General features: G+C 40.9%; 1 protein-coding gene across 7 annotated transcripts in view; it reads left to right on the top strand.

Moving 5' to 3' along the window:
* ITPR2 (inositol 1,4,5-trisphosphate receptor type 2) overlaps positions 1–21,419 on the top strand; it is a 355,772-nt gene that overhangs the window by 77,030 nt on the left and 257,323 nt on the right. For 6 of the 7 annotated variants that reach the window (XM_081879044.1, XM_081879042.1, XM_081879045.1 and 3 more), the window contains 9 exons: positions 325–424; positions 513–673; positions 2,481–2,622; positions 12,283–12,444; positions 14,440–14,612; positions 14,875–14,994; positions 15,091–15,276; positions 17,137–17,388; positions 19,989–20,133. In XM_081879044.1, the coding sequence (XP_081735170.1) occupies positions 325–424; positions 513–673; positions 2,481–2,622; positions 12,283–12,444; positions 14,440–14,612; positions 14,875–14,994; positions 15,091–15,276; positions 17,137–17,388; positions 19,989–20,133 (1,441 nt within the window). The remainder of the gene's footprint in view (positions 1–324; positions 425–512; positions 674–2,480; positions 2,623–12,282; positions 12,445–14,439; positions 14,613–14,874; positions 14,995–15,090; positions 15,277–17,136; positions 17,389–19,988; positions 20,134–21,419) is intronic. The other variant, XM_081879047.1, reaches the window with a different exon arrangement.

Raw genomic sequence — 21,419 nt, 5'->3', positions numbered from 1 at the left:
AGCCGTATGACCCTGCAGAGCAATAGTGCTTCCTAAGGGAGCATGCTAGGCTAGCCTTCCTCCACCTCCTCCCTTTACTTGCCTCTTTGTGATGGAGGTAGCTGGTGCTGGCTAGGAAATCAGGGGAAGAAGAGGGGTAGGCTAGTGCTCCACATTTCCTTCTTCCTTCCTCTTTTAATCTGAGCATAAAGCCTCCAACCACAGGTGGAGACCAGGGCTGGACCCATTGTCAGCTGATTCCTTCCCAGTGGATTTGAAAACAACATTTGATGCTCCAATGATTTTACATTTATTCCTTGAGAGCTGTTGTTTTACTTTGTTTAGAAATTCTTATGTGCGACTGAGACACCTGTGCACCAACACATGGGTCACCAGTACCAGTATCCCAATAGACAAAGACGAAGAAAGGCCTGTGATGTTAAAGGTAAATACCAACAGTCAACATAACTTAAGCAAAGAAAGCTGCTTTCTCACGTTAAATTTTGGTTGTTCTTCCCCTGCCAATATTACAGATTGGGACCTGCCAAACGAAAGAAGACAAGGAAGCATTTGCTATTGTGTCTGTTCCTCTGTCTGAGGTTAGAGATTTGGATTTTGCTAATGATGCCAACAAGGTTTTAGCATCCACAGTTAAAAAGTTGGAAAATGGCTCTGTAACTCAAAATGAAAGGAGGTCAGTGATCCTTCCTTACCTTTTGCCTCCCTCCCTGACCTAAAGATACCAAGCAAATGCTTACAGCTAATACAGGCTTTCACAAGAGACTACTAAACCAGATGTTGGAAATAATTGATCAGTTCAGCATTATTATGCTACAGCAGCTATGAGGCATCTGTGGCCCTCCAAGTGTTGCTGGAGTCATAAGATCACAGAATTATAGAGTTGGAAGGGACGCCAAGGGTCATCTAGTCTAACCCCTGCACTGCAGGAATCCTGCTTACAGCTGTCCCTGAGTGGGCTCCGACCACCAACCTTCTGGTTAACAGTCTGATGCATTAACCCATTGCAGCATAGGAGAATGCCATTACCTCCAGACCACAAGGCCCAATGGGCAGGAAAGAGAAGAGTTGCAACCCAACAATATATGGAGGGCCACAGATTCCCCATCCCTGTGCTCTTTCAGCCCTGGAGCCTATTTATGCTTTCAAAAATGTGTATATATTGAACACAAGGAGGATTAGGGAAAGTGTATCAACCCCATGCCCCACTTTCAGGCTCAACAGACTTCTGTGCATTGACTTCCTTATGTGCATACAATGTGTCAATTCTGTATTCCCTTGGCTTCTGATAGTGCAAGCATTGTGGAAAATTGTGTTTTTCTTAGGTGTGAAGGTCTGCAGATTTGTGGAGTCAGAGGATTGTATGTAATGCTGCAACAATGGGTTTCCTGTCCTCCCCTTGCATGTCCCCCAGATCTGCTCCAGAGAGCCTCTCAAACCTTAGAGCTGATTTTGAGGGTGTGTGGCTGGTGGGGTAGGGTTTGAGGGGACAGGAGAGGAAAAGGTAATTCTGCTATGTGCAAAAAAAAAAGTCTGCTGGTGAACCAGCATGCTAGAGACAACCCCATATATTTTTGTCAGTAATAATTATAACAAACAAAGAAATTGCCTGTCACAAGGGGGATGTTTGTGGAGGGTTGTGGTTATGTGAAAAATATCATTATTCATTATTATTTATATTATCTACATCATGATCCTTTTATATATAAAAGGCAGGTGTCTTGTCATCTGGGCAGCCCAGGACCTCTAGACACACTGCCCAAGCTTGTGCCCCAGGGAGGTCACTGCTAACACAACGGTTTGACTTCATCCCCAGAGGCACACTCCATTGTGTTATGAGACAGATGGATGCCAACAATCTATACCTATTTGAGTTATCTTGTGCTTCTGTAGCCCAAACCTCACTACTGCGGGACAAGAGAAAAGTATTAGCAAATCCCAAGTACAAAAAAACTGCATGGGGCAAAAAACTGGAACTGTGTGTGAGTAACCCTCAAAACAGTTCCATAATAATTGAACGGCATGGAAATTTGAAATGGGTGGGAGTCAGGAATAGAATAGTGTGGCTAGAACAAGGAGATTGGGACAACGCCCATACACCCATTAGAAAGAACCATTTCATTGTCTTGATAGGTCACTTCTTACATTATACAGAGAAGCTGTTTGCTGTTGTCGTTGGGGACTTAAGAGAAAGTTGCCCATAGATACCAATGAAGAAATGAAATAAGTTGATGTTACTGAGCCCCACTCCCACCCCCAGCATCCAGAAACCAATGGGAAAAATGGAGATAAAATATTTATCAAAACAGCCCAATGTGGACTGAACACGATGCAAGGGTGCAGAATGATGACTGACTGCTGGGAGTTTGGGGTGGCGGGAAAGGAAAGAGTGGTTGAAACCCTGAACAGAAACACTCCACACTGTAACATTTTGTTACAGAGCTACACTTGTTCACTGTATTGTACTTCTTCAAACAACATAGGTTTGTAACCAAGCTGTTGGAAGATCTCATTTTCTTTGTTGCTGATGTGCACAATAATGGCCAGGAAGTGTTGGATGTGATGGTCATTAAGCCCAACCGAGAGAGGCAAAAATTAATGAGGGAACAAAATATATTGGCACAGGTATGTAATTGATAGAAATATTTAATATGGAGCATATTCTTCAAAGATACAGTGGCCTTGTTTGCATATCGCTTCAAGGTGGGGGGGGGGGCGGACTGACCCCTTTAGTCAGTGTTTCCCAGACTTTTTAAACCCAATGTCCCCTTTTAGGTAATATAAAAATCTCTTCAAACCTGCCTCTCCTAATTATTTTATTTGCATTTTCAAAATGATTGAAATTAAATGATTGAATATTAATTATAAATAATATTTTGGGGCTTAATAATAAAAATCAATCAAAGTACTTATAACTTTTTAAAAAACAGTTATTCAAATTTCCTAAAAGCTGCACAAAATTATAAATTTCAAAAAAATGCTTTTATTATTATTAATATCAACATTGATTCTGCATGTTTGTCACAAGCTTTTGGATTCTGGGCACCGTGGAAGACAGAGTACATGTTGTTTCACTTTCAGCATCAGCCTGCTGCGCTGCTTTGTTTCAATATCTAAAAGAACAGAAAAACCATCTTCACAAAGGCATGTGGATGAAAATGTCACAATGATGTGCAGAGCCTGCTCTTCTGTTTTGGGATATACAGGGAAATATTTCAACCATTTTTTTCCTGAAGGGAATTGTTTGAAATCATCTTTGGCAGCTGAATCACACTTGCGTTCCAAAAAGTCCTTCTGGAGATGCTCTGACAAGGACTGAACATAAGTGATAAAATCGTTTTCACAGTGTGTTCTGCAATCAGCTCAGTTTCCACTGCCTGAATATTTTTTATTGTCTGCAGAATCAAGCTGCCAAGCAGTGAAGCTTTTTCAGAGGGTTTCTAGGTGGTCTGTTTCAGACTCAATGCAGGCATAAGATTGGCCTGGTCTGTAATCTGCAAAGCCTGACTAAGAGGTGGATGAGTTTGGTGAGCAAAGCCAGCAGGGATTAATAAATTGGTAGAATTCTCTGGATTGGCTCACTAAGTAGATCACTTATGCCTTTCATACTCAGCTGTAGTTCTCTCTTCAGCTCTCGTGTTTGTGGGGAAAATGGTGAATGTTGTTCTCATTCAAGAAAGCAAAAACAAATAGTTTTCGTTGGTGAAATATTTGGCAAGCATTGTGATCAAAAGTAAATGCAGGCCTGCTTGTCTGTGGAAACAAGAACCTTCTGTCTTTATATCCAGTATAATATGCCACCATTGACTAACTGGGACCCATGACCAGCTGTTATGTATTGGCTGCGCAGAAGGAACACAGGGTGTGAGATAGGCCTAAGCTACAAAAACAGGAGTACTTAAAGGGTATTTACAAGGATGCAAGTGTTACCTGCCCAAAGGTGAAGATGAAGTAGAGGAGGATCTGTCCCAAAAGAAGGTGTTTTAATATGGTTTGGGTAATTTACATACAGACACTGAGCTCATCTAATTTATATGCGTACCATCCCTGATATTATCTGTCATTTAAGTGCTTAATAAACACATGCACCCAACACATCCAGTTTTCTGTCCATTTTTCCAGCTGCACAGTTCCATCCCCACATAGCACACTGAAAAAAACCTCAGCCTTGGGGACTTCCGGTTTGGATCGCAAGCAGCAAGGGAGCGCGGTGAAGCCGCTGAAGGGCTTCTCCGAACTGCACGGGGGTTTTGTGGGGCAACGCAAAGGCACTGCGACCCCAAAATCTCAAGGGGGCCCCCCTTGAGGGAAGCGCAACCAGCAGCGTTGGAATGGTTCCAGAGTTCCTTCGGGTTTTTTCATTTTTTGGAAAGACTCGGGAGCGACGGGACTGAGAAACGCGAATTGGTAAGCTCTGCGGGCCCCGTGTGGCAATGTCTCTAGCTCTCACTGAAAAGGCGACAAATCTCCGTAATTTTAAGAACAGACGCCCTTGGTGCTGAGCGATCAATTTTGGAACTGAAAATTGAAAGATAGAAACTAAGGAGCGCTGGATGTTAATAGATTAAGATAAGGAGCCCGACCTGTATTTCGGATCTAAGATGGCGCTGGAACTAAAATCGTAAGAGCGAGACAAAGAAACTCTTACTCACCCGCTGTAGAAACGGAGAAGCGAAAGTCCTCGCTGGCAGTTATGCGAGGCAAGGGAAACAAATCAAGAAAAAAGTAGCTAAATAGAAAGAAAACTTTAGAGACTTTGTATCGCACTGGGTGAACACGAAAGAATAAGAGGAGGATTTAAAGGGCATGATGAAAGGACTTAACGGAGGCTTTAATTAGAAGCAGAAAAGCAAGAGAGGGAGAGGGGAGAGCAGAACAGAAGGAACGTACACAGACCGTAATGGTGCTGAATAAGTAAATGTCTCCCCCCCCCACCAGCTCTGACGGCGGACCTTAAAAAAAATCTTGGAATTTCGACCTCTTCCTTTTGATTTTCTGGACTTTGCCCTCCCTTACCCTTTACAAATAGCGGGAGGGGAATTTCGCGCAAGACCCGTGTCCATACGGCCCGCCAGTACTTGCCTCCTCTTTGTAGCAATCCAGCTGGACCTTATCTACCCTGCTGGTTCATAAAGGACTTAATTATATTTTTGGAAATAATCCGCGTGACGAAGGCTGTAGCATCTCTTGGACTTGACCTATTTCTGAGCGGAGTTTAAAAAAAAAGGGGGGGAAATAGAAGCCCCACCCACCCCCATTCGCTGGGTGAACAATAGACAATCCCGAACTCCTGAATCACCCCTCCTTGCATAGTTCTACGATCGGAAGGTTCCAGTAGGGAGGTGCAAAGTTAAGAAGCTGGAACTTAACTGGATTCCTTTCCCCCTCCACGGACTATTTTTGTACTATAGAGGAATCCTGTAAACTTACTACAGAGAAACCCTGAAAACTTTTGAACCTCCTGCTCCTTCTTCCCTTCCCCCTCCCCCCATTCTTCCGCTCCCCCCTCCCCTTTCTTAATCCTTACATTTTTGACAGGATCATTATCCAGATAGTTTCCCAAATACTGCCTATACCCCGCGGAAATGGATTAAGCCAAACAAGTGGCTGAAAATTGATTAAAAGAAGGAGAAATAAACTGCTTTAACTGGAAAACATAACAAACATAACAAACATAACAAAACTCGGACATTGAGTATATTTACAATTTTCTATCCCCACCTTTATTGTTTCGTCTTTTTCCCCTTTCCCCTTGCTTTTTTCTCTCCTCTTTTCTCTTTCTCCTCTTCCTTTTTTCTTCCTTTCTTTCTCTATTACAGTCTCCTCAATATCTAAGAGTAACAACTCCCCAAGTTGGCTGTATTGTACCACCATATCTCTAAATTGTTAACAAGTTGTGATCTTGCCTGATTATCGGAATTTAGATGGGTGGTAGATGAGATTGAAAGTATTTAATGAAGACCTGAAGGTGAAACTTCAGACTAGAAAATCTATAAAAAGGGAGTGCAAAAGAGTTTGACAGGTTAAGATAACACTTGTAAGGTGGGAGACATCTGATTGTTGATTTGGATAGGGCGGTTTCATTTTGAATTAGGTGGACAGACTAGGTATACTAACTGAAGGGTGGGAACACCTGACGGTGGAATTTGACAATAGTGTCCTAACCTGAATAAGGGAAGATCAGTGCATTTCCTTCTGAGATAATTAAAATTATTTAAGATTGTGCGCCCTCTAGGGGAGAGACATAAGAAATTAAATTTTGTCTAAAAATTAAGGATAAGGGGTGAGGGAGGGCGGAGACCGGGGAGATGGCGGGAAAGGACGGGAAAAAGCCAGTAGGAACACCATCAGAGAGGAAAACCTCGCGACAAGAGGAAATCAGAGATTTAGATGTATTATGGATGAAAATAAAGGAAGAATTTAAACAGAACGAAATCCATATGGGGAGAAAACTAGGAGAGATGCAGGAATCCATTGATAAGAAGATAGAGGGTGTGGTAGGGAAACTGTCAAACAAGATAAAAGAACTAACGATTCGATCAAAGTCCCTAGAAGACTCAAACAAAAAAATACAAAGAGAGATGAAAGATCAGAGAAAGGAGGCAGAGAAATTAAAGGAGAATTTTGGAGAACTGAGCAGGAGTCAAGACCAAGTTTTGGACAATTTAGCATTGATGGAAATGAAACAAAAACAGTTAAACTTAAAATTTAGAGGAGTAGGGGAAGAAATCAACGAGGATATCAAAGGAAAAATGACTAAAGAACTGGCGAGGTGGTTAGTCTTGAAGGAAGAGGAAGTTGCACAAACAATAGAAAATGCCTTTAGAATAAAAATAAGACCCAAACAAAATAAACTGAAAAAGGTCCCAGGAGATTGTTTAGTGATTTTCAAATCGATAGAGATGAGAAACATAATTTTAAGAGAAAGTTACCAGAAGAAACTTGTAATTGATGGAAGACCAATTATTATTTTTAAAGAAATACCAACCAGACTTCTACGCAAGAGAGAGGGATACAAACAGTTAGTAAATACATTAAAAAAGAATGGCATACAACATAGATGGGAATTCCCAGAAGGGATTTCCTTTTTCTACAAGGAAAAAAGATTTAAGATTACTGAAAGCCAGGAAGTCAGTAAATTCCTGCGTAGATACGAGAAAGACCTTAGGAGGATGGAGGAAAGATATGGAGGGAAGGGTGGTGCAGGACTGAGGGGGAGGAGGGAGGGCGAGAGAGGAGCGGAGGGAGAAGAGGGGGAGGAGGAGGAAGGGGGAGAAGCAGGGGAGGAAGAAGTGGGAGAGGAAGAAGAAGAAACAGAAAGCAAAACCACCCGAATCTAAATTGGTAAAAATCTAAATTGGTAAATTACTGGCTTATCAGTAGACAAAAGCAGTAATGAATCTTAAAATTTTAACATGGAATGTAAACGGTTTGAACGAAAAAACTAAAAGGAATAAAATTGTAAATGTTTTGAAAAAGAAAAAACTGGATGTAATCTGTATACAAGAGACTCACGTAGCCAAAAAGCATAAACATGTTTTGTTAAATAAGAATTTAGGAACAGAATTTATAAACTCCACGGTAGAGAAAAAAAAAGGAGTAGTAACATATGTCAATGAAAAATGGGAACCTGAACTGATCTACAAGGATGAAGAAGGAAGGATACTGGGGGTACAAATCAGCTTCCAGGGGGAAAAGATAAACGTGGTAAATATATATGCCCCAAACTCAAATAAACCAGAATTTTTAAAGAAAAGTTTTATCAGAATTAGAAAGTAATAGGACGATTTTATTGGGAGACTTCAATGCAGTGCCGATACCAGAAATTGATAGACAAACAGAAAAGAAAAAACGAAACCAAGGAAAGCTACCAAAATCATTTCAGGACCTGGAAGAAAACATGGATTTAATAGATATGTGGAGACACAAGCATCCAACAGAAAAGCAGTTTACTTTCTTCTCAGAGGTACATAAAAGTTGGGGCAGAATAGACCAAATTTGGACCTCGAGGGAACTTACCTTAAGAGCCATAAAATGTGAAATCCAACTGAGAACCCTCTCTGACCATAATTCAATAACATTGGAAATAAAAGGCGTATCGCAGGGGGGTTTTAGATGGAGGTTGAACGAATATTTATTAGATAGTGATGAGGTTATTGAAAAAGCCAAAGCTACCTTAAAAGATTACTTTGATCTGAACCTCAACGCAGGAAGAAATATAGAAGTAGTATGGGATGCCAGCAAGGCGGTTCTAAGAGGTTTCTTTATCCACCAAAATAACTACAAGAAGAAAATAAGACAGCAAAAGAAGGAAGAAATTCTCAGACAGCTAAGGGAGTCTGAGAAAAAATTAACAGAAAACCCGAAAGATGAACAAAGCATACAAACAATAAAAATATTACAAACACAATACTCGATATTAACAAACCAAGAAATCGAATGGAAAATTAAGCTAATGAAGCAAAAATATTTTGAATCGGCAAATAAAACGGGAAAATTATTAGCTTGGCAACTGAGAAGAAGACAAAAACAAAATGTGATAAATAAAATAAAGGTAGAGGAAGAATTGATAGAAGACCCAAAAAGAATACAAAAAAATTTTCTCAAATTTTATGAGGAGTTATATAAGAAAGGAGAAGAAGATCCAACCCAAATAGAAAAATATCTAGAGAATTGTAAAGGGAAGACCGTAACAGAAGAAGAAAGATTTCAACTAAATAAACCTATAAAAATAGAAGAAATCCAGAATGCGATAAAAAAAATGAAATTGGGAAAGGCACCGGGACCGGATGGTTTATCGGCTAAATACTATAAAGTTTTGGGAAATCAATTGTTACCAACGCTCTGTGATACTATGAACAATATTTTAGGAGGAGGAAAAATACCTGAGTCCTGGAGGGAGGCATATATAATATTAATCCCTAAACCAGACACGGATAAACTGAACATCAAGAACTATAGGCCGATATCTTTACTAAATAACGATTACAAAATCTATGCCGATATTATGGCGAACAGATTGAAAAAGTGTTTAATAAATCTAATCCACAAAGACCAGGCGGGATTCCTCCCAAACAGGTTCTTGAAAGACAATGTGAGACATATTATAAATATAATTGAATATTTGGAGTTTAATAATGATGTACCTGCGGCATTGATTTTTATAGATGCGGAAAAGGTGTTCGATAACGTCTCTTGGTTGTTCCTACTAAAATCCATGGAGAAGGCAGGGATAGAGGGCGAATTTATGAAAGGAATAGAGGCAATATACTCAGCGCAATCTGCTAAATTGGTAATAAACAACAATCTTACAAATACATTTAAAATCGAAAAAGGAACAAGGCAGGGATGCCCTCTCTCCCCGCTTTTATTTATCATGGTATTAGAAGTGTTAGTGAACAAAATAAGATTGATACCAGAGATCCAAGGGATTAAAGTAGGAACAAAGGAATACAAACTAAAAGCCTACGCAGACGACCTGATGTTATCCCTGGAAGAGCCGCAAGAAAGTATTAGCAAAGCGCTGGAGACACTAGAGGAATACGGCAAGCTATCCGGCTTTAAATTGAATAAATCAAAGACAAAAATGATGATAAAGAACCTGGGAAATGACGAAAGAGAAAAATTAGAGAGACAATATGGAATCAAGGTGGCTAAAAAATTAAAATATTTAGGAATATGGCTCACACCAAAAAATATAAATTTAATCCAAGACAACTATTCGACAACGTGGAAAGAAATTAAAAAAGACTTGGATGTTTGGAATAGAGTCAAACTCTCGTGGATGGGTAGGATGGAGGCAATAAAAATGAATGTACTTCCAAAAATGTTGTTCCTGTTCCCAAACATCCCCGTAATCAGAGGGCCTAAAATATTCAAAGATTGGCAGAAAACCCTTTCAAGATTCATATGGCAGGGGAGAAGGCCGAGGATCAGATTTAAATTACTTACGGACCGAAAGGAGAGAGGGGGTTTTGCAGTCCCAAACTTAAAACTATATTACGAGGCCGCCTGCTTATGTTGGGTTAAAGATTGGATAACCCTAGAGAATACTGACCTACTAGATCTGGAAGGGGCCGACAACAGGTTCGGCTGGCACGCCTACCTGTGGTCAAACAAAGAGAAGGTCCACAAAGGGTTCTCAAGTCATATCATTAGTGGTCCACTGTACGAAGTTTGGGGAAAAAACAAAAAACTGTTAGAATGGAGAACACCTTGGTGGCTGTCCCCAACAGATATCCTAATAATCAAAAAAATAAATATGGAAGAGCAAAGATTGACATATGAAGATTTATTGATAAGATCTGAAGACAGCTGGAAATTAAGACCGTATGAAGAGTTGAAAGGAAAATTAACAGGCTGGTTACAATATCATCAAATAAACGCAATATGGACAGAAGACAAAAAAATTGGAATGAATGAAAAGAAATCCAAATTCCAGATTGAAATAATTGAAAGCAAAACTAAGTTACTATCTAAAATGTATGATATTTTACTGGAATGGGATACAAAAGACGAAGAAATCAAGGAGGTTATGGTTAAATGGGCGATAGATCTGGGGCACAATATAGAATATGAAAAATGGTCAAAATTATGGAACGAGGGAATAAAATTCACGGCAAGCGTTGCAATTAGAGAAAACCTAGAGAAGATGATATATAGGTGGTATATTACACCAGAAAAACTAAGTAGGATGTATAAGACTGGAAATAAGGCCTGCTGGAAATGTAAAATAAAAGAAGGCAATTTTATACATATGTGGTGGGCATGTGAGGAAGTGAAAAAATTCTGGAATTTGATATATAATGAGTTAAAAAAAATATTTAGATACACATTCCCTAAAAAAACCAGAGGCCTTCCTACTAGGTATTATTGGAGAAGAAATTAGGAAAGAAGACAAAACTTTATTTCAATATTCGACAGCAGCGGCCAGAATGCTAATCGCACAAAACTGGAAAAGCACAAACATACCAACGGTGAGGGATTGGCAAACAAAATTATTTGAATTTGTCGAATTGGCAAAAATGACGCAAAGAATTAGAAATCAAAAAAATACAAAGTTAAATGATGATTGGAATAAATTCATGGTCTATATTGAAGGTAATTATAGAAACCTACCAACTATAGCAGGTCTGTTATAAAACTTTCGATGTATAAACTAATAACCAATACCAGCTGTAAAAAACGAAGTTTTTAAAATTAGAAACCCGAAATCAGCAGGGAAGGAAGTCAATCGGTGTATTTTAACTGTTATATGTATTAGTTTTTTTTTCTTTTTTGGTTTTAGGCACTTTTTCCTTCTTTGTTTTGTTTTTTCGTTTTATGAGTAGTTGTATTTTTTCTTTAACTGTTCTTTTTTGTGTGTATTGCAAATGAAACTTAATAAAAAGAATTAAAAAAAAAAAAACTCAGCCTTAAATCGAGGATAATCTGATATGTAATAGCAGTAGTGTATGGTATGTTCAAAGTTCTAAAAATTAGTGGAAATGAGTAGTATAATCAACATGTGAGTGATTAACCACACAGTGCATGACGAACTGCTGCGCTCTGTATATTGCATGTCACACCACTTAAGAGATAATGTTGAACTTCTTTGCACTCATGATGACATGCAGATCATGCTGCATGTGATCTTCTCATCCTCTGAACATAACATTTCAGACTTGTATACTTTCATGTTGTTAATCTTTTGGTTAGATCACACTTTTTTTAATGGAAACACTCACACATACCCTGAAATGTTCAGATGCCCCCCTTGTTGAGAAGTCAGTGTTCTAGATATTTCAGGACTCCATATTCCATCAGTCCCAGCCAGCATTGCCAAGGATCAGGGATGATGGGAGTTGTAGTCCAGCAACATTTGCAGGGCCACAGGTTCCTCAGCTCACTGCAAACCACTGTTACTTTTAAACCATAGTTAAGCTTATCAGGCAGCATGCTGGGGCACAGGGTGAAAATCGTGACCACTTTCCTTCTGTCTTGCTCTTGTAGCTGCTGCACTGCTGGGAGCTAAGCTACAATATTATTTGAAATAATTTAAACATGAGATGACCTGTTGGAGGATGAAGTGAACTCATAGTGAAAATTACATATAGAATGCCATGCAATTTTCATTGCTGAATTGATTCAACCTCAGTGGTGGGGCACATTTTATTTCCCCCTTGCCTCAAAATGCTTATATAATATATTGTTCACTGAATTCATCAAAATACCCTGTTTTTCTATCCCCACCATTAGTCATCACTTTGTTTTTGTATTTATGTGTCTCTATGTGTATACAAACAGATATTTGGGATCTTGAAAGCTCCATTTAAAGACAAAGCGGGAGAAGGAGCCATACTGAGACTTGAAGATCTGGGCGACCAGAGATATGCCCCATACAAATACATGCTGAGGCTTTGTTACAGAATCCTTCGGCATTCCCAGCAGGACTACAGGAAAAACCAGGTTTTTCTCTTGCCTTCTCATGTGGCTACATAATTGTATACAGTGGACTCCTTGGTTGTGCTTACAGATTCATTGAATCCAGTGGAATGACTGCTGCAGGAGAGTAATGCCAACTTGATTTTATGGAACCAAAATTTCACTTTCAGTGTGACTGTGGATTAATTCCATTACTTTAACCAAGTGCAGTATAGTAGCATGAGGTGCTGTTGAGTTGGAATCTCTATGCTATGATTGGCTCCACCTGGACTTAAACAGATGAAGGTGGGATTAATTCGCTGCTATCAACAGTCAGGCAGGGTGTTCCCAGGACATCCCCCTTAACCCATCTTGTTTGATAAACTGACTTGTTTTCTGATTTTTTAAAAAAGATTGGTGCCATTTATTGGTTGATTTGTTGACTGTGTGTGTAATTTTTGAACTGATATCATAGAATCATAGAATCATAGAGTTGGAAGAGACCACAAGGGCCATCGAGTCCAACCCCCCTGCCAAGCAGGAAACACCATCAGAGCACTCCTGACATATGGTTGTCAAGCCTCTGCTTAATGATATGGTTGATATGGTTGATATGGTTGACTTCTTATCGCTTTTATTGTTTTGCTGGTTTCTTTCCATGAGGGCTCCAGGGAGCTATGCATGGCATAATAGAATTATTTAAATAAATAAAAGCAAGGAAAGGAGCAGAGTGGGGAGGTGATCTGACCATAGACTAGCAGAGGTACTTGCACTCTTCCAGAATAGCGCCATGCCTGCTTTACCTACTGGTCTGCAGTGGACTAGTGGACCCCCATCTTGATGAATCACCTGGGAACAAAAGTCTGTGAGAAGGAATCTTCCTGTCATAAGGAATATTCTAGTACTGATTGGTACATGGAGTATCTAAGCATTTGTGGGTCATACTAGGGCAAACTTTACAAGGAGAGTCAAGTAAACATCAAAGCTAAAAGTTGGCTGATCAGACAAAAGTATGCTGGTCAGGTTTTTGGGGATGTGAAGAAGCAACTTTTATTATCATGCTGATTAGCAGCTGCACTAACTCTAAATTGTCTTCTGGGTACAGTTCAAGGTACTGATTTGGATGTGTAAATCTTGTAATAGCTTAGGTCATACATACCTCAGATACACCTTCTTGCTGGTCCTGTGAATCAGCAAGATAAGTATGTGAAGTGAGAGTGCCTTCTTCACTGTATGTCTAGGTGTCAATTTTGAACCAGTCTGGAATCCCAGCTATGAATCTATGGTGCCTCTGCAATACCTTGCCAGTCCAGTGGCAAGGCCACTGAATTCAAGAGAGGTGCCCTTTGTCAGGCCAGAAGGCTGGACCTTCAAGAGACTCTAGTTCTCCACAAAGGGGTGAAGCCTAGCAGAAGTGGAGGTAGAAGCTCAAAAGGCTCAAAAGTTCACTTCTGCAAGTTGCTCATCAGGTGCTCTCCATGTGATTTGCTTTGCTGCTTTGCTCCATAGGCTCTTCCATGGGACTAGAACAGCACATCAGCCAACATGGGCATCAGCCATGCTTGTTGGGATTGATGGGGGTTGTAGTCCAAAGCATCTGAAGGGCACCAAGTTGGGGACAGCTGTTACAGACCAACATTTTTGGTGGCTGCCTCACAGTTGTGGAGCAGCCCTTCTCTGAGCTCTGTGAAAGTCCAAACCTGAATCCAACTCCATAAGAGCAAAACTTTCCTCTTGGGATATCTTTAATATAATCAGACTTGGAAAAGATTTGATTGATTTGAGTATTTTTTTGTTGTTGACCTGTGTTTTAATGATTTTTAATGGCTTCTGTGCCTTGAGAAGGATCAAGATAGAAACAAAACTAAAATAGCTAAACACATATGGAGTATGCTTCTAGTAATCTAAAGAAAGGAACCATGGTCTCTCATCTACTTGCCTATCAAACTAAATATTGCTGGTCAAAAATGGGTTGTGGGTCATGTGTGGAACCTTCCATCTTTCAATCTGGTGACAGACTACCCTGGGATTTTCTTCCAGGAATACATTGCTAAGAACTTCTGCATCATGCAGTCTCAGATCGGCTATGATATATTGGCAGAAGACACAATCACAGCTTTGCTGCACAACAACAGGAAGCTACTAGAGAAACATATCACAGCTAAAGAAATAGAGACGTTTGTAAATTTACTCAGGAGGAATCGAGAGCCAAGGTTTGAATTAGCCCACACCATTTCTTTGCTTTCTTTTAAAAAATTGTACACTGATCATCTTTTTATCTGTGTATCTGTGATCATGAACCTGTGTCCAGGAACAAATGATAGATTACATAAACTTTGCACTATATGTAATTTAAATTTGCATTCAGTATTTTACGCATAGGGTACTATTGATAATCATTGTGTTGTTTCTTTTCAATAAATTCCTGCAGTGTGACCCATCCCATTTTCTTGTTAATCTCCCCCTCACCTCAAGGTTCTTGGACTACCTGTCAGACTTGTGTGTTTCCAACACAACTGCAATCCCAGTCACTCAGGAACTTATTTGCAAATATATGCTGAGCCCAGGAAATGCTGATATTCTCATTCAGACCAAGTAAGTTAGTTGACCTCTCAGTTTAATTATTTTAGATTGTCTCACACAGTTTTAAGAAGATCATTAGTAGTTATAGTGTAAACTGTTTGTTTTAAGGTTGGTCTCAGTGCAAATGGACAACCCCTTGGATTGCTCCACCCTCTCTGATGATCTGGACGAGGAAGAGGTTTGGCTGTACTGGATTGATAGCAACAAGGAACCTCATGGTAAAGCCATCAGGCATCTTGCCCAAGAAGCTAAGGAGGGCACCAAAGCTGATTTAGAAGTCCTCACTTATTACAGGTAAAGCAGCTTTCCAAAAAGGTGAATTATTTGTCCCACAGGACACAAGTTAATCCTTTCTGTTCCTTCTGTGTTCTCTGGATTCATCAGTGTCCTCAGAGTTCATTGCCTGAATTCAACATGCACTCCACAAATTTTGGAGGCCTGAGCTAAGCATTAATTCGGTAAGAATTTTCCCTTTGAGAAAAAATATACTGAACACACACCCATCTCCAGCATGGTTCCACCAGAAAGTGGGATAAACTTTGGAAAACAATGACTGAACAAAGCTGTGTTTATAAGGTACTGCAATTGTGTTTTGTGCAACGTGGTCCAAGGCTGAAAGCATACGCATTGCTGGGTATGGACTAAATTAATATTTTGGGTAAAAGACTACTATTGATCTGTGAAAGATACTTCACTGGGGGTCAGATGAATGGCATGGGAACACCCACTAGCATTGTTGAAACTACAAGAATGTGGATCTGATCAGTGCATGGCTAGGAGACTACAAAGAGCCCCATGTAAGATACTCTGCTAATAGAAGAATGTAAAGTTGTACCACCATCAAATTAAATCAAACTTGGTGTTGCTTCATTTCCCGGAGGGGAAATAACATCTGAACAAGCCCCGATATGTTTAATGTACAATCTGCAGTTCATTGATAGGTCTTCATTTAAACTAAAGTTGTTTCATTGAATTAAATTAAGACTGCAATTCTTGGCGCATTTACCAGGAAGAAAGCCCTCCCCACAACATACACACATTGGAGCAGGCTTCTGAGTAAAGTGCATAAGATTGACCGTATACTGTAAGTCAGCTGATTGATTTGTGGATTTTCAGCCTGTGTCCTTAACATTTTCATTAGGCATGGCTTATGGCAGGATACAAGGCTAGGTTGCAAAACTGCTATTAAATGTAAGAATTTCAATGTCGTTGAGGGATTTATTCAGAGCAGTGCTGTGTACACCATGCAGGGTTGGGCAATGTCAGCATTTCAACATCGTGATGTATCACCAGCCAAACATTGCAATATGAAATGGAGGGGATGCAACACACACAGCAAGTTAGGAGGGGGGAAGGATGAGCCCTGTCTCCCTGCTTTGCGTCACTCACTAGCCACCTTTCTCCTCGGGGCAGCTGATTTCCTAAGGAGCCAATTTCTCCGCCTCCTTCACCCCCCACCCCAGTTTCAAGGCTCCTTCACCGCATGCCCAGTTCTCCCTGCTATTTCCTTCACACAAACGCACTGATTTCAAGCCTCCTTCACCATATGACAGATTCTCCTTGCTCCTTCCTACACACACACACACAATTTCCCTCCTTCCTTCGCACATACCCCACGCCAGTTTCAAGGCTCCTTCACCGCATGCCCAGTTCTCCCTGCTCCTTCCTTCGCACATACACCAATGTCAAGCCTCCTTCACCCTGCACCCAATTCTCACTGCTTCTTCCTTCACACACACACACACACACACACACCGATTTCAAGCCTCCTTCACCTCATGCCCAATTGTCCCTGTTCTTCCTGCCCCCTCCCCAATCTCAGGCCCAGCTGGGGCCACTTGCTCCTGCTGCTGGGTGCTGGAGGCAGAGGACTCAGGAGCAGTGGTGGTTTCACTCATGGTATACCACCGGGTGAAGCTGCCATCGTTTCCTGGGTGATGTATTGATACATTGCCCAGGCCTAACACCATGTAATGTGGATTGTATTTTATAACTGAGTGAGAGTCTAACAGCCATAGTCCAGTAAAAGACTAGAAATGTGTTGGTTGAGTTTATGTAATATTCCTCAGATGTTTAGATTGGTACCTTAGCAACCAGGTTATTGAGTAACAAACACAGAAATAGAAATGACATTATTTTATTATCTTTTCTAAGGTACCAGTTGAACCTCTTTGCAAGAATGTGTCTGGATCGCCAGTATTTGGCTATAAACCAGATTTCCACACAGCTGTCGGTGGATCTGATCCTGCGCTGCATGTCAGATGAGAGCCTGCCTTACGACCTGCGAGCCTCCTTCTGCCGTCTCATGCTGCATATGCATGTGGATAGAGATCCTCAGGAGATAGTGGTGCCTGTGAAGTATGCCAGGCTATGGACTGAAATCCCTACCAAGATCACTATTTACGAGTGAGTTCTCTGTTGAAACCAACAAAATGGAACATTCACTGATTGGTGGCAGATTCATTTGTAGTCGTCATCATCATCATCATCATCATCATCATCATCATCATAGATGGCATAATGGACACAGTCCTAGTTGGTTTTAAGAGATGATTTGACAAATTCATGTAGGATAGGCTTCCTGGTTTGATAGCTAAATGGGACCTCCATGTTCAGAGGCAGTATACAGTCTTCTGAAGACAAATAAGACAAGCCATTGCCTGCTTCTGATCATATCAGAAGTGGCTTGCTTCTGTGGGGTGGGGCTATAATGCTAGCTTCCTGGCAGTGCCTCTTACTGGAAGGGAGAGGAACAAGGTGGTAGGGAGCTTGGCATGGTACAAGTGCATTGTCTAGAGCAGTGGATTAGCTCCACTGGTGCACCCGAACATGCCCCTCCCCATCTTGGCAGGAAGCTAATCTTGCAACTCTGCCTCACTGGGTGAGATACTTCTGCAGCACACAGAAGCACCTTGGCAGGCTACTCTGGTTTAAATAATTTTAATGGATCCTGGGTCTAAATGGATTCTGGTTCTGATGCAGCAGGGTTCTTCTTACGTTCTTATGAAGCAATTATTATTATAGTTATTTACTTCATATCCTGCTGTTTTCCCAGACCGGAACGTAAGGCAGTATACAATATTTCTTATCATCTCTGAGAATAAAAACCTGAGAATTTTCATGCAGCATGAAAGTGAAAAGGTTTCTGTCCTGGGTGGGTAACACAGTATAACATTTTAGTATTGACTTTTGTACCATGAAGATCCATAACAAGGGAAGGAGAAGAAGACACCAAACTGGGAGGGGTGGCTAACACCCCAGAGGACAGGATCACACTTCAAAACGACCTTGACAGATTAGAGAAATGGGCCAAAACAAACAAGATGAATTTTAACAGGGAGAAATGTAAAGTATTGCTCTTGGGCAAAAAAATGAGAGGCACAAATACAACGTGGGTGACACCTGGCTTGAGAGCAGTACATGTGAAAAGGATCTAGGAGTCTTGGTTGACCACAAACTTGACATGAGCCAACAGTGTGACGCGGCAGCTAAAAAAGCCAATGCAATTCTGGGCTGCATCAATAGGAGTATAGCATTTAGATCAAGGGAAGTAATAGTGCCACTGTATTCTGCTCTGGTCAGACCTCACCTGGAGTACTTTGTCCAGTTCTGGGCACCACAGTTCAAGAAGGACACTGACAAACTGGAACGTGTCCAGAGGAGGGCAACCAAAATGGTCAAAGGCCTGGAAACGATGCCTTATGAGGAACGGCTAAGGGAGCTGGGCATGTTTAGCCTGGAGAAGAGGAGGTTAAGGGGTGATATGATAGCCATGTTCAAATATATAAAAGGATGTCACATAGAGGAGGGAGAAAGGTTGTTTTCTGCTGCTCCAGAGAAGCGGACACGGAGCAATGGTTCCAAACTACAAGAAAGAAGATTCCACCTAAACATTAGGAAGAACTTCCTGACAGTAAGAGCTGTTCAACAGTGGAATTTGCTGCCAAGGAGTGTGGTGGAGTCTCCTTCTTTGGAGGTCTTTAAGCAGAGGCTTGACAACCATATGTCAGGAGTGCTCTGATGGTGTTTCCTGCTTGGCAGGGGGTTGGACTCGATGGCCCTTGTGGTCTCTTCCAACTCTATGATTCTATGATTCTATGATTCTAAGAAGAAGATCACCATCGTAATCATCTAGTGACTACCTGATCCTGAAGAAAGCTCTTTAAATTCATCTGCCACTCAAAAAATTACCAATACCACCCTTTTGTGGGGTATAGTTAACCCTAGGAAGAAGCTATTTGGCATAGCCTTATGCATTGCAACTGCTTCATATTAGAATTCATGTGCCTTAGAGTACCGTTGCTGACAAGCTCCAAGTTTTGCATGTAATCACTAATGCTCTGCTGTGAGTTGCTGCCTGGGGTTCCACGCTGTGTGTGCACATAAAACGGCAAGAAATGGGCATGACTAATACATGTTTATAAATGCATGCATTACGTTGGTGTCCAGAATAGGCTACAGGTTCCTGCTGTGTGTAGATATAAGCTTGGATTCTATATGTGAATCAAAAGAGCTTCCATTCATAGAAGGAGAGTTGTGCTCATGGAAGGGTCCTTATTTTGAGGTAGAGGTTTCTGTTGTTGTTTTGGAGGAGCCTTGTATATTTATATAACTTCAGAATGGAACTTTGAGTTTGTGGAGTAGATTTCTAGAGTATATCATCAGCCGCTTAACAGAATGTATAGTCCAGCTTAATTTTGTTTTATTTATTATTTATCCCACCTTTTAATATTGACTCTGGATGTCTTACAATAAAAACAAATTAATTAGTAATTAAAAGCAGTATAAAACTTACAAATAGTAATAATTAATGGTGAGGTCTATGCTGATTCTCATGATGCCAACTCCACTTTAACTTTCTTGGGGATTTGTGACAAGCTCTTGGGAGATGTCAACAACCCATCAAACATTTGTGCTTGTGAGGCACCAAAAATTATTTATTAAACCTTTACTCCCTCCTGCTGTTTCCCGCTTATTTAGCTTTTGCTCATGGTCTTGCTTTGTAGGTATGACTCTTTCACAGATTACTCACGAAATGACATGAAGAGGAAATTTGCTTTGACGATGGAATTTGTAGAGGAGTACTTGAAAGAAGTTGTGAACCAACCCTTTCCTTTTGGAGACAAACAGAAGAACAAGCTAACTTTTGAGGTATTTTTCTGTTATCCTTGCCGGTACTGAGTGCTTTTCAAATTTAAAAAAGAGCAAAGGGGAGCAGTGGCAGAATATTAGCTGATTTACCATCATTCTCTGCCTCCTACCTCACCATTGCACCTTCCACTTGAGGTCTTGCTGATTCTGAATTTACCAAACCAAGTATGGTGTGGGGAAGGTTATTAAGAATACCTAACAACCTGTAGGCAATGTTTGTTGAAATTTCTGAAGCTAGAGGGTGGGTTCAGTACGATTTTAATGGATAGAACAGTTGATCCTGTTAAGGCCCTAGTTTCACTATGGAATGGTGAGACTTGCAGAGCCATTGATATGATCTCTCCAGCACTGTGGGGTCCATTTTGCTGCTTGGTACACCTAAGAGGTGCAGTCAGTGAGGTGGCCTGGGAGAGGGTTGGTGCATGTGGCGTAAAACGTGCTTAGGAGTCAACCGAGCACATGCTTGGGCTCATAATTGGGCCTATCATGTGGCGGTGAGGGCAGCGAAGAGATCCTACTTTACTGCCTCCATTGCGTCCTTAGGGAGCTGTCCAGCAGAGCTGTTCTGTGTGGCTGTAGGATGGTTAATCTTGATGAAGGGGCAGATCTCTGGAGCACATGGTAACTAGCTGTCACTGGCTAAACACTCTGAGAATAAAGTTGCTGCTATTGTGACTAGGGTTGCCACCAGTTATGAAAAAATAAAATTGGCATTAATGTTTCCTCCTTTGTGCACTCACTCTAACTTGCTTGTCTCACACAGGCCAGCTTGCTAGACACCTTGGAGGTTTAGCCTGCCCTCCCAAGCTGGCTGATTGACACTCCAATCTGGCCAATAGAGCTTGCCAGTCAGCAGGCTCTTCTGGGTTGGGTTTGGTTGGGTTTCCAAGGGCTCTAAGACAATGTTTCACAAACTTGGGTCTCTAGCTGTTTTCAGACTACAATTCCCATCATCCCTGACCACTGGTCTTACTAGCTAGGGAGGATGGGAAGTGTAATCCAAAGACAGCTAGAGACCCAAGAAACACTGCCTAAGAGGACGGGTGAAACATTTCCTGGAGCAGCAACCTCAGCCACTTCAAAGCTAAGAATTTGTTGCTATCTTTTCTCCACTTTCTTATTTTTTTCTTTTTTAGCTGGGTTTCTACATTTATCTTACTTCTGATAGGCAGAAATTCAGCGGGTGGGGAGGATTTCCTTTCAGTATCATTGGAATGTTTGTAGTTACTGATAGCTTTCATTTGATCATTGTAATGGATTGCTTTGAAGGCATTTCTGCATCAGGT

This window comes from Podarcis erhardii, assembly GCF_964252035.2.
Source record: "Podarcis erhardii genome assembly, chromosome: 10".
Classification (NCBI taxonomy): domain Eukaryota; kingdom Metazoa; phylum Chordata; class Lepidosauria; order Squamata; family Lacertidae; genus Podarcis; species Podarcis erhardii.
The sequence above is the reverse complement of the archived record's forward strand: the minus strand, read 5'-3'. Positions and strand labels throughout refer to the sequence as shown.